The 13,576-nt window shown below is 39.9% G+C and overlaps 1 protein-coding gene across 4 annotated transcripts in view; it reads left to right on the top strand.

The window, feature by feature from the left end:
• The window catches only part of CHST9 (carbohydrate sulfotransferase 9), a 241,549-nt gene that overhangs the window by 172,012 nt on the left and 55,961 nt on the right, over window positions 1-13,576 (top strand). Inside the window, exon 4 of one of the 4 annotated variants that reach the window (XM_077900328.1) lies at window positions 7,098-7,144. The exons of the other annotated variants lie outside the window; for them this stretch is intronic. Coding sequence (XP_077756454.1) covers window positions 7,114-7,144 — 31 coding nt within the window. The 5' untranslated portion in view covers window positions 7,098-7,113. The remainder of the gene's footprint in view (window positions 1-7,097; window positions 7,145-13,576) is intronic. 4 annotated transcript variants of the gene reach the window in all.

The raw sequence follows: 13,576 nt of genomic DNA, 5'->3' as shown, positions 1-13,576 counted from the left end.
CTGACATCCAGCGCTTGAGCATGTGACTATATTTGGGGATAGGGTCCTTATAGAGCTGACTGAGTTAAAATGAGGTCATTAGGATGAGCTTGAATCCAGGCTAACTAGTGTCCTTATAATAAGAGGAAATTGAGGGATACCTGGGTGGCTCAGTGGTTGAGTATCTGCTTTCAGCTCAGGGCGTGATTCCAGGGTCCTGGGATCGAGTCCCACATCAGGCTTCCCACAGGGAGTCTGCTTCTCCCTCTACCTATGTCTCTGCCTCTCTCTGTGTGTCTCTCATGAATAAATAAATAAAAATTTAAAGAAAGAAAGGCCATTTGAGGAAACAAGGACAATATGGCCATTCATAAGCCAAGAAGAGAGGCCTCCAACCTGAAATCAACCCTCCAGCACCCTGATCTCAGACTTACAACTTCCAGAAATGTGAGGAAACAGCTGTTCAAGCCACCCAGTCTATGGTATTCTGTTGTGTCAGCCCTCACAAACTCCTACAACCTGTTATTTTTAACCAGATATCTTTATACATTTTCAATTGTCACTATTTCCCAGTGACCTCATAGAGAGCAAAATACATGTTATATATTGCTTTGTTTTAGTTTCCTGTGGACATAGTCTTAACCTTTCTACTTTTAGGATTGTTTGGAATTCTCCAAAGAACACCAATAATTTAAGTTGCTCTTTATCTTTCTGTCTTCCTTAAGCTTTTCTTCTCTTACTCGTTTATCATATTGTTTCCTCATTTGTCTTTGCCTCATCTTTAGTAAGATAGTATTGAACTGCCTCTATAGTGCTTTGGTAGCAATACTTGTGGCTTGATAGGAATCTTGGCACCATGGTAATAGCACAGAAATTCATATATGAAGAACATTTCTTAGATTCTTCTGTTATATTTTGTAGGACAGCCATTGTCCCACGAGCAAATAACAACACCATTCAATATCCGCTTTCATTTCTAGACTTAAAAGTTCTGACTCTTTCCAAGAAAATTTAAAACTTAAATTCTCTTTAGTTTCTATGATGTTTCCATTTCATGGGACAGGCACCTGCTCAGCTTTAGTGGAATCTGATCGCCAGCTTCCAAAGTCATTATGCAAATTACACTCCTTCATTCATGTGTGAGACCTTTTTTCTAATTCCTCACAAGTACATGGCATTGTCTGCTCTCTCTCTCTCTCTCTTTCTTTCTTTCTTTTTTTTTTTTTTTTTTTTTTTTTTTTTAGCCATACATGTGAGTATGTATGGCATAGAATTTTCTTTTCCCTGGTGACTCCTGAATTTGAGTAGCTTTGTCACGTTTCGGTTATTCAAGAATTCTCTTTTATGAAGTGGCTTTGCAGGTTCTTTCCCATTTTTCTGAGCAGTTGACTATCTTATTGATTTGTAGGCGTTTTTTATATATTCTTTGGTCAGGTACACACATTGCCAGGATCCTATCCTTATTAATCAATTCTCTTTTTACTATATTAATAGTTTCTTTGGACAATCAGAATTTCTTAATTTTAATATAACCAAGTTTATCAAAATTTTGTATGGTTAGCTCCTTTGTGTCCTATTTAGGAAAGCGTAATTTGCTCCAAGTTCATAAAGATATTACCCAATGTTTTCGAAAAGCTTTATTGTTTATCCTTCTCATTTAGTTCTGTAATCCACCTGGAATTAATTTTTGTTTGTGGTATGAAGTAGGGGTCAAAACAGGAGTAACCAGTTTCTGGGGCATAATTAATTGAAAAGACTATCCTTTCTGGGCTAGCAGTTTTTGAGCATTGATTATGCTGTAGGCATTGCATTAGTTGATACTTCATCCCTTCTTCACAAAATCCCTATAAGATAGGTGTTTCCTCACTTTATAAATGAGAAAAATTACAATTACATGAGTTAAATTAATTTCCCAGTGTTCATGGTTAGTAGAGATTGGGAATCTGGGCTTTGAGTTTAGGTCTTTGACTTCAAAGCCTTTCTTAAGGTAATCCTAAATCCCAGTGTTATCAAAAGAGATAATTTACATTTTGTTAGTGAAAACCAAGAGAGTGAAAGGGTCGGAAACCACTGGGAATGTGAAGGTGAAGAAGGCTTGACCCCAGAAAAGAAGAGGACCTGGAATAGTGCCTTGCATATGGCAGGACTCAGGAAAAAAGTTACTGAATTGCAAAAAGCATCCACTTCAGAATAAATACAGTCTTATGATTTATACTCAGAGGGCACATATGATTTTTATATACAAAATTTTTGTGATCTGTTCCTTCACCTGCCTCTGGCAGTGGTTTCCAAAGTGTGGCTTCCCAGTCCAGCATCATCAGTATCACCTGGGAACTAGTTAGAAATACAAATTATTGGGCCCCACCCAGACCCATTCAATCAAAAATTCTGAAGGTGGAAACTGGAAAATTGTGTTTTAACAGCTTCTTCGGGTCTGCGAAATTTGAAATACACTGGTCTGAGGCCTACATTTTGTCCACCCCTCCTACAGGGCTTCCTTTAACCTACCGTGCATAGTCCTACCTACCTCCAGATGAGTGCTTATTGAGATAAGGATTCCCATCATGATCCTTAGCCCGGCTAATACCTTCTCAGGGATCAGCCCCTTCCTGTCCTTACATACATATATGTGCGTGCATGCCCACACACACATCTGGATTCAGTCCCTCAGTCACTCTTCTTGCTACACTGATTTGTCATTGTCTGCTTATCTATATCTGCCACTAGACTATGAGGAGCTTAAGGCAAGGGCCTTTGAATTCCTAGAGGAAGAGATATGGTAGATGTTCAATATAATTTTTTTGAGTAAAATGAGTTGTATTCAATTTTATTCTTAAAGGACTTTCATATTGAAAAGGAAGTACATATATTTTTGGCAAATGAGTAAATATTTAATTTGAAGGACTCCTCTGTGGAAAAGGAATCATGGAACAGAATACAGTGAATAGAGACTTTAAGGAAGTAAGGAGCACTGAGATACCTGTCACAAGAGGCATTCAAGAAAAGATTAGAAAATCTCCAAGGACTCTGCCACCCGTTTTCCACTCCCTCTTCTAAATTGCGAGCTCTTAAAGCCTATGACAACATCTCATTCACTGTGTGTCCCCAGTCCTTAATAGAGACTAGTTCATTACCTAGTGCGCAATGAATTCATAAGTGAATGAATGAATGAATCACTTAATGGCACACACAGTTTGTTGCTACTGTTCTGTGGGCTTGACTGTTCTTCGCTGGAGAGACAAGTACAACTCTAGATCGTCCATTTGGCTAAATATGCAATTTTTTAGGAGCACCAGTGAAGTGGAAGGAAAAAAAAAGTGAGAGCAGTTTGCCTTTGATAAATGTATCCAGAATTTTGTGATCAAAATGTTAAGAAATTAGTTTAACTACAGCATGGATATGTGTTTTGTGTTTTATGGTTTCTTCCTCTCTTTTTCTTATTTACCTATGAGTAAAAGGACGAGGAAGTGAGGAACCAGAATCTCTTCGGTGTTTGGAGGCTCTGAACCTGGCCTCTGGGTGGAGGCCAGACCATGAAATGCTGGTGGGTCTTGTTTACTCCATATGGGTGTTTGTACTTTCTCTTGAAGGTGGCTGTAAGCCATCGAATGATGTAAAGGAAGGAAAATAATGTGATAGATTTGCTTTTCTAAAGGTCACTCTGACTATTGTGTGGAGGATTGATTGGGAGGCAGGAAGGGGAGGATGGAGACTGGAGCATGGACGATCAGTTCAAAGAGATGTTGAAGCTGAGGGAAAGAAAGCTGGTGAGGACTTGAACTAGGGCCCTAACAGGGAGGAGGTAGAAAGGGACTATGTTCAGCAGAAATTCCCTACGTTGACTCAACCCACTGAATTTGCTGACAAAGATAGGGGGCTTGTCAGAAATTATTAGAGTTAGCTTTGAATTTAATGGTAATAATTACATTGTCAGGCATCTGCTTCTACTGGATCTGTGAGGTTATGTAATGGAAGCCTTTGTTAACAACAAAGCACTGAACACATACGAAGTGGGATAATTACCCACAGAAATCATACCTCCAAAGTCCGTGTGCCAGAGGCAAGCGCTGAGAGTTTGAAAATGAGTTCATGTTTATTGGTGATCAACAGCAGGATTGCACATGTACTCCTGAACAATGAACTCACTGTTCATTCTCAAGTGCTCATTACAATGGAAATTAGGAACACTTGAATGATTGATGCCTCTCTGCTCTAAACATGCCACTTAGCAAATACTTGCTGCGCTAAGTATGTCAGGAATTCACAAGCTGATTGATGCCAGACATGAGTGGCTACTTTTTGTGAATGGAATGAAGATGGCTACCTTACCATGAAGAATATGCAATATATCTGTGTGGGTCATGAGCAAGACTGTGTTCATAAATTGGCATTAAGTTGCCTGGTTATGTGTATTTATGTTTTGGGCCCTATAAAAAGGAACATTTAAACTACTTCTTACCGATATTTTATGTTATGCTTTTTTTTTTCCAAAACCAAAAGCCTTTATTTAACATGTAAAATTCAGTCTGCAACTAATTCCAATTTCTCAGCCCACTTCTTAATTTGGGAAACTAGGAGAAGAAAATGCAATATCCCAATTCTGCTATGAAGATACATGCAAAAATGAAGGGAAAAAGAATCCTCTATGGCCTTAATCCATCTCCTATCAACTTCACAGAGTACTCCTTACATGATTAAGGATCATTGTTCTATAGCTGACTGTTGATCAGCATTTTGAAGAAAGACTAAAGAAGTGAAAGGTCGTATCTGTATTCTTTAAGATCACTTCATTTTTACATCTGCTTTCTGCACTCGGTTTAAGCATAGAATATTCAGCTTCTGTTTTAGCCAATGGGTTGCTATGAAATAATTCCATGGCCTCTTTCACATCACTTTGCTCATTTTCTGCCCTTGGTAAAATATTCATTATTAACTGTTATAAATTATAAAATCTTTTTTTTTTCCCAGGAAAAGTCTAGACTTTCTTTTTTAACAGATTGGGAGCTGATAGGGCTGCTTGCCTGAGGCAGCACTACCAGTAATTGAATCTGTATGCTGAAGTAGTAAACCCTAAGACTTTGTAGAGGAAGGAACCCTGATGTCTAAAACGGAGTAAAGGCAAGTTGATGGAAAGTGGAAATTCATTGTTCTGAAACTTCCTGATTCCAGTTTGTGAATCATTGAATAACTGAACATCATAGTAATCTTTGAACATTAATTCTTTCAAGATTTCCAGAGCAAAGAATTCCACTAATTCTCTGTCTCTATGTTTGGTACATAATAATCATTGCCATTATTACCTCTATTTATGGATCAATTTCACTATATAGTTGGAATAAACACCAGCTACTTGCAGTCAACAAGAATGTATTGAAAATTTGTTGCACTTTTAGGCACTGAAGATTATAAAAATTAGTGAGATTTGCCTTTTGCCTTAAAAGAGTTAATAGTTTTCTCTGGAAGAAAGAGTATGCAGTAAAACATCATAAATCTATGATGGAGGGTTATATGGAAGTACAGAAGAGGTGTCCCCAAGCTTGACAGGCCAGAGGTCATGGGGAAGAGAAGGTTTCCTGGAAAAAGAAACATCCATGCTGTCTTAATGGAGTCTTGACCAATGCTAGGATATAGCCTGGGAATGATGAAAGTAAATGCACCTTCTTTAAAAGAAATAGGTCAATATATATCAAGCGCTATTTAAAAAAAAGTGTTTAGGGGAGCGCAGGTGGCTCAGTGGTTTAGCGCTGCCTTCAGCCCAGGGCCTGATCCTGGAGACCCAGGATCGAGTCCCACATCGGGCTCCCTGCATGGAGCCTGCTTCTCCCTCTACCTGTGTCTCTGCCTCTCTCTCTCTCTCTCTCTCTCTCTCTGTCTCTCATTAATAAATAAATAAAATCTTAAAAAAAATGTTTAGACCTAGAATTTTCTTTCTCTGAATCTTTAATTTTAAAAAACCTGAAATACAGTAAAAGATTATATTGAAGAGTGTTAATTGCATAGTTATTTGTAGTAAGAATATTGAAACCAGCAATAGAGAGATTTTTGAGGAAATTATGGTTCATCTACTCAAAGGACTGTAGAGTAGAAACTCATGAAAGAATTTATCATAACATTCGGTGGTTTATTCTACAAATACTTATTGTGCAGTCTGTGTCAGGCACTGATCTAGGCTCTGTGTACATGAAATCAAATAGACATGCTTCCTACGTGAAGGAGCTCATGGTGAAATTGGGAATACAGAGGATTCCATTAATTCACAGGAAGAAGAGAGATGGACTCTGGTGGTGACCTATTATTAGAATTAGAATGCACCTGAGGCTCATGTGATCAAATTAGCAGGACTTGTTAAGCTACCAAAAGGAGATGATGCAGGACTTCAGTTTTAAATGACAAGAGAGGAGAAAGAGGATGGAAACATAGATTTTTTTTATTTTATAATGTTATTTGGAGATACAAGCAGACTCAACATTGCATGTGCAGTTTGACCACAACTATACAAAACCAACCAACCATATACAGAGAGAGAGAGAGCAAAATATAAAGGATTAATAGTGGTTGTCTGAGGACAGTGGTACTACAGGTGATAGTTTTCTACTTTTGGCCTTTTTTCAAATATTCTGTTATGAACATATTGCTTTTATAATGAAAGAAAAAGATGCAAGAGGTTGGCAGCAGGAGGGTAAAAGGCACAAAGTATTCACATCTTATAAGGAACTATTCATGGTAAAACACAACAAAACAGGATGGGCATATTTCCAGGACGCAATAGCACAGGACAGCGTTCTGTTCCCTGACACTTCATCTCATTCCTAACACACACACACACACACACACACACACACACACACAGATACAAGATATGTCACATAAGTCACCTTGCTAGGTTCTTAAATTCTTACTGTCTATCAAAGACATGACTCTTGGATTCATCCCTGTGTGGGGAGCCCATTCTCTTTAGCACTGAGCTAGCCACTGGATCTGCCATTGACCAAGTGCATCAGTGCCTTAAGTTTACAGAAAAGTGTGGAATTTAGGAAGCATTTTCATAAAGTTTTAATTTTTTTTCTCTACTGCCCTGTGAGGTAGGTAGGACAGATATTCTTTTTCTCCTTTTACAGTTGAAGAAAGACTTAGATGAAGTTTCTTGCCTCCAGTTACAAGGCTGGTAAGTGTTGAAAGCAACCCTGGAATCCAGATTTCTTACTGAATATAGTGTTTGTTCTTCTGTTTCACAAACACCAAACAGTAGGCAACTCCTCTTCAACTAGCAAAAGCAAACCAACATCATGAGGGCAGATGAGGTGGCTTATTTTTAATCTATGCAGGCTCCAGTGTCTAGAAGAGTTCTAGCACAGGATAGATGTTCTACATTTTTTGTTGTAGTTGGGGCAAAGAACAAAAGAATTATTAATACTCTGACTTAATGCTTAATAAACATGCAGTACCTAAATAGGTCATCCAGATAGTTTTTCTTTAGGAGTCTATGCTGAAGTTCAAAAAAGCAAAGTTGTATTCTATATGTGTTTATATATATATATATATAATGTTTATGTTAATATCTGTACATATATTATGGATATATTATATATGATGTTTATATGTTTTTAATATTATATATGTATATATTGTATATTATAAAATATATATGTTTCTCTATAAAAACATCAATATGAGAAACAGAAGAAAGAAGGAGGGGTCAGTTAGAAAGAATGAAAAGTAAAACATTGAGACAAAGAGATTCCCAGTTAAATAAAGCAGAATAGTTTGTTATTAATTTGTGTTTTACTACAAGAAAAACAAATTGATATTCCACATTAAACATCATTTTATACTGAGGGCAGGGTGGGGGAAGGATAGGAGAAAAGACTGTCCTTGAGAATCATCAGAGCATATCTATTTCTTACATATGCACACACCTGCTCTCCTGCCTGCATCTAAAAAGGGGGCTCATTTAGCATTCACTGATGAACTGGGAAAGCATTTCAGCACTCACGCTGAGCTACTGAAATTTTTTTAAAACTTATTAAGGTGGCACATGTAATCATGCCCTAGCGACTTCAGCTATATATGCCCTTTGAAAAATTTCTAATGACATGTTGGACATCCTGCATATAAATGTCACCACTTGGAATTAGAGTCAAGCTTTTGGCTCACTGGAATGTTCTCTGCATGGTTTCAGTGTAATATTAGCCCTGATCTAGTGAAAGCAAATGGTTCTTAGTAACTCCCTCCTAGATAATATCGCATATTCTTTTTCTGCGATCCATGTGGGTGGTGGTAAATAGCTCAGCAACACACACAGGAACAAGTCTACTGATGTATAAGTAAAGAAAACGAAATTACTATCTGTGTGACCTTGACCTTTTTAGGTTGTTTTCAAAACTCATCACTGCAACAGTGATTTCCCCATATTATTTTTTTTTTATTTCCCCATATTATTTTTCACTAGCATTGCAGATTTGGCTTTCTACATGTATGGAAGGCATCTTTAAATCCATATACTTTTTTTTTTTTACAAATGACCTTTGGAAATGATTTCCAATAACTGTAGCTGACTTTAAGCTCAAGGCTTGGTAGTGAAAGGTCATTCTACATTTAGACTAAATGTGGATAGATTTGGACTCCCTGTAGCAGGCTATTGCTTTAGGACTCGCTATTGTATTTGACCCAATCTTCTTTCTAACCCAAGCATTTAGACAGCTTCCATATGGGTTTCATTTAAACTTCTTTTTTTAACACCAGTACAAATTAAATGGTTTTATGTATTATAAGTAACGTATTTTCTTTAGAGATGTGCACCTTCCTTAGAAACTTAAGAAAATAGAATGGAGTGTGTGTGTCGGACTTCTCATAAGACAATTCTGCGACTTTACACAGGTTTCTTCCAGCCCATTCCAGCCTTGTAGACATGATAAGGGCCTGGAGAACATACTCTGTGGCACCTGAGGCTCCCCATCCCTTGTTTCCCTCTCACTCTTCCCTTCAAATAAGACCATTCCTCTTAAGTTGAGGTGGCTGGGGAGGGGTGGATACAGCCTGTAAACTCAGGCAGCTATGCGTAAGCACTTGCTAGGGTACTTTTCTTCTTGTCCTATAAGAGTCTGCACATGATAGAGAAGGCCTTCAAAAATATGCAAAAGACTTAATCTTCTCTCTGGGTCTGGGCAAGCTCTAGGACTGCTGACTATCCAAGAACCCTCACCTGGCCCCTGCCCTCCTGATCCTCATCTCATCCCTACCAGCTAAAGAGCAAAGTTCCTTCCTACTGTTGGTATGGAGGTTCCTGGAAAGGACTCCAGAGAAGTCATCAGGAGATCTGATTCCCATCCAAGGCCTGCCGTTTACCACTTACATGATTTGAGTCACCATCACTTGTCCTCTGTGCTTCACTTTTTGTCTGAACAGAATGAGTTGATAGAATTAATTCCTATACATTTAATGAAACGATTCTTTTTTTTTTTAAAGATTTTTATTTATTCATGAGAGGCACAGAGAGGCAGACATAGACAGAGGGCGAAGCAGGGAGCCTGATGTGGGACTCAATCCCAGGATCCCAGGAGAACCAAAGGAAGATGCTCAACCACTGAGCCACCCAGGTGCCCCAGAATAACAACCATCTTTGAACATGCCCCCTTTCTCTAAATGAATGTCTCTGAACCAGATTCCTAGGAAGAGAGTCAGATTCCTGCAGCTCTGTCTGGTTCTGATTTCAAAGAAGGTGCTCAGATGAGTCAGTCTGCCCTAAGAATGCATCAGAATAAAATAATTTCTTATATTCAAATAGTATTTGAAAAATTCCAAGTTGCTTTCACTTATCCCATGTGCAGTAGCTCATGTAATCCTCTTGATTAGTGTAGATTTGGGGCATACAATTGGAGTCCCTTCAAGTATGCTTGACACCCTTTAGAAGATTGCCTCAGAGTACAGGGGGTGCTCTTCCTAGGTGGTGGGGGGCAGCCCTTGTTGACTGGCCAACAAGGGCTGCTTTTCCTGGAGGTGGAATAAATCCTGAGATGTAATTTATGCCCTACAGCATCCCGCCCTCAAAAATCAAGCTGAGTCTGGCACTTCTGAAACCACCGTTGTTTGGCTCATTCTTCTGCACCCTGCTTCCCCACCCCTTGCTAGCTTCTCCTGGGAGCCAGTCCTCACTTGCACCTATAAAATGGTAGATTTGTGTGGCAGAATTGACAGGACATAGTTGGTATCTTATCAAACGATTCTTGTTGGCATCTCTGCTGCTTAACAGCCCTATGGCCTGGAGCAAGTTGCCCTAAGCTCAGGGCCTTTCTTTCTTCTTTCATAAAATGTAAATAATCATACCCACTCTGCCTACTGATGAGTTGTTGGGAGGATCAGATGACAGTGTGGATTGTAGAAGTGTTTGAAAGCTGCCAAGCATCACAGATACAAGGAAACTCATTTTTTAAGCTAAGACTAAAATCACATCTAGGTTTTCAGAGGAAACCCAACTCAAGGGAGTTTTAAGATTCAGAAAACATATTTCACATTTGGTGTCCTCCTACCTTTCTTTTCCCCCTACATTCCTCAGGCCTCTCTCATCTAAATGTTTGCTCTCTTTTAAGTAGCCCATCAGTGTCCCACATAGACACTGGAGAAAGTCAGAAATGCAACATTGACCTCTGTGTCTCAGTTACATCTCCACCTGGTTAGAGAACTTTACTGTGCCTGCTCGAATGCCTACCAGTGTCCACCATCTATCTCTAGCCCTGATTTTCATTTAATTAGTCCCAGATTTCTTTCATTTCAAAATGTATTGGGCTTTAAAACTTCAAGAGGGAAATAGACATCGCAGGGAGATCTATGTCATAGATCATAGCTCAAATCTTATACTTCACATTTTGTAATATTGACACAAATTGATGGAACACAACATAATTGAGCTAATAAAACATGTGGCCCAGATGGTGGCTTGATTAGAACCATCTCAATGTGTCTGAAAGATCATGGCATGCATGCAAAGTTTCTTTCCACAAAGGCCCTACAAGATTCATGATAAGATTTTATTTTTAATAAGGATCTAATTAGAGGGCTCAGCATGACAGAGTAAGAAGACATGAGTAGTCAGTACAGTTTGGTACAAAAAGTATTTGTCAAGCACTTAGGCACCAGGATAAAAGGAAGAATAATATGTAGCCCCTGGTAGAGGAAACAGATACAAAAGCAGATCATAAAAACAGACTATGGTAAGCGCCCAGCATGCTCAGAGTGATGGCATCCGGTCTGGAGTTTGAAAAAACACTTCACCATCTAAAGCATCACCTCCTAGAATTTTTTAAGATACTTGAAAATCTCTTTAAATTCCCCTAGGACCTTTTATCCACTCACCTATGTCTTTGCCTCACTGATTCCAGCTTATCATTTGGGACTCTTCATTCATTCATTTCTTCATGCACACCCTACTCAGGTGCCTCATGCTGCCAGGTGCTATTGAAGATGCTGGGAATTCCACTTACAACAAGACAGACCAGGGGCATCTGGGTGGCTCAGTCGGTAAATCATCTGTCTTCGGCTTGGGTTGTGATCTTGGGGTCGAGCCCCACATCAGGCTCCCTGCTTGGTGGGAAGCCTACTTCTCCCTCTGCTGCTCCCCTGCTTGTTCTCTCTCTCTCTCTCTCTCTCTCTCTCTCGCCCCCATCCCCCTCTTTCTCTGTGAATAAATAAATAAATATTTAAAAATTAAACAAAAAAGAACAAGACAGACCCAGTCCCAGCTGTTTGGTCACTGAAACTTACATTAGAGTAGTGAGAAGCAATTAACCAGGAGTTAAATTGTGATAAAATGAATTGTTGGGACTGCAGACTGTAAAGGGAACCCTGAAAGAAGTGCACAGAGGGATGGGACCAAGGACAATCAAGTCCTCCCTTAAGCTACCTGGTCAGGGAAATCCTCCCTCCCATGAGACATTTGAACTGAACAGGAGAAGGGTGCCCTGGGTGAAGGGCATGTCAGCGAGGCTGGAAAGAACTCAAAGGTCATCAAGTGATGGAAAGGGGGCCAGCATGGTGGAAGTTAGTGAACCAGGTGTCAGAGGTGGAGGCTAGGGGAAGGCAGAGGCCATCGTGGGGGCCGTGGGAAGAAACCGTGTTTCATCTCAGTGCTGTGCAGCATTTGAAACTAAAACCGCATTTTAAAACGTGCACACACCCAAAAGGGAATCTGTGATCAGAGATCGGCAAGGAGAAGTGCCATCGGCCCTTGTGAACTGCCTTCAGCTCTCACCTAGATTACTGCACCAGCCGCTCACCCTCCAAGTGTTCCTTCTTAATGCAGATCCTTTTTGAAGTTAAATGCAGTACGTTACTTTCCTGCTCAAAACCCTGCCATGGCTCCCTGTGTCATTCAGCATAAAAGCCAGGATCTCCACAGTGGCTCCCAAGGCCCCATGTGCCCTGGCCTCAGCATTTAGGCGCCTGCCCATCCCCATCTGCCCCAGCCATACCAGCTTCATTGCTGTTCTTCAGATACAGAGACGTTGTCATTGTGGGCTCCCTGCTACTCCCTCCATCCGGAACCCTCTTTTCTGGATAGCCCTAACTAACTGCTTCCCCTCTATCAAGTCCTTGTTCAATGGTACTGCCCTGATGGACACCCGAGTATGCACTGCATGCAGTTTGCCGCCATCTCTACTACAGCTCCTTTGCCCCCTCTACCTGTTCTTACTCCATATCGCTTATCATCTTCTTTCTTTTAAAAGGTTTTTTATTTATTTATTTGAGAGAGTGAGAGAGCAAGCCAATGAGAGAGAGCACGAGCTGGAGGAGGGGCAGAGAGAAGCAGGCTCCCTGCTGAGAGCTCACTAAGGAGCTCAATCCCAGGACCCCGGGATCATGATCTGAGCCTAAGGCAGCTACTTAACCTGGGGCCACCCAGGAGCCTGCACTTATCATCTTCTAACATATTCTATGGTTTACTTACCTATTGTGTCTATAACTCATTGTCTGCATCCCCCTCTAGAGTGTAGAGTAAGTTCCAAAAGGCAGAAATCTTTGTGTGTCACCGTGACAGCCATCCACTGACATCTGGCTCTCTTTCCAAGTCCACTGTAGGAGGCTATTTTCCTGACTACTTGGATACAGAAAAGGCTGTGTGGCTTTTTTTGGCCAACAGAAGAGCAGAAAGGATGTGTGCCATGTCTGGTTGGAGCCTTTCAAGGGCAGCATACTCTCTACCACATTCCCTCCTCCTGACACCTTTCAAAATGGAGGTTGCTCCATTGGGCTGGGTCCCTGAGTGAGTGAGTTGAGCAAAATCTCCCTGACCACCAAGAAAACATAATGAAGAAATAAACTTTTTAAAGGTAGAGGTCAGTGATTCATCTACCTTATAATACCCAGTGCTGACCTCTACCTCTGATACCAATTATATGTTAATTAATTTAATTTAAATTTTAAAAAGATTTGCAAACATGAGAGGGGGGAATAGAGAGCTACTTTTTAATGGATACAGTTTCAGTGTGGAATGATGAAAAAGTTCTAGAGATGAATAGTGATGGTTACACAACGTGTATGTACTTAGTGCTACTGGACTGCACAATTAAATATAAAATGACTAAATGGTAAATTTTATATATAT

The sequence above is a fragment of the Canis aureus genome, chromosome 6 (genome assembly GCF_053574225.1).
Source record: "Canis aureus isolate CA01 chromosome 6, VMU_Caureus_v.1.0, whole genome shotgun sequence".
Taxonomy (NCBI): Eukaryota; Metazoa; Chordata; class Mammalia; order Carnivora; family Canidae; genus Canis; species Canis aureus.
This window is presented reverse-complemented; position numbering and strand designations above follow the sequence as displayed.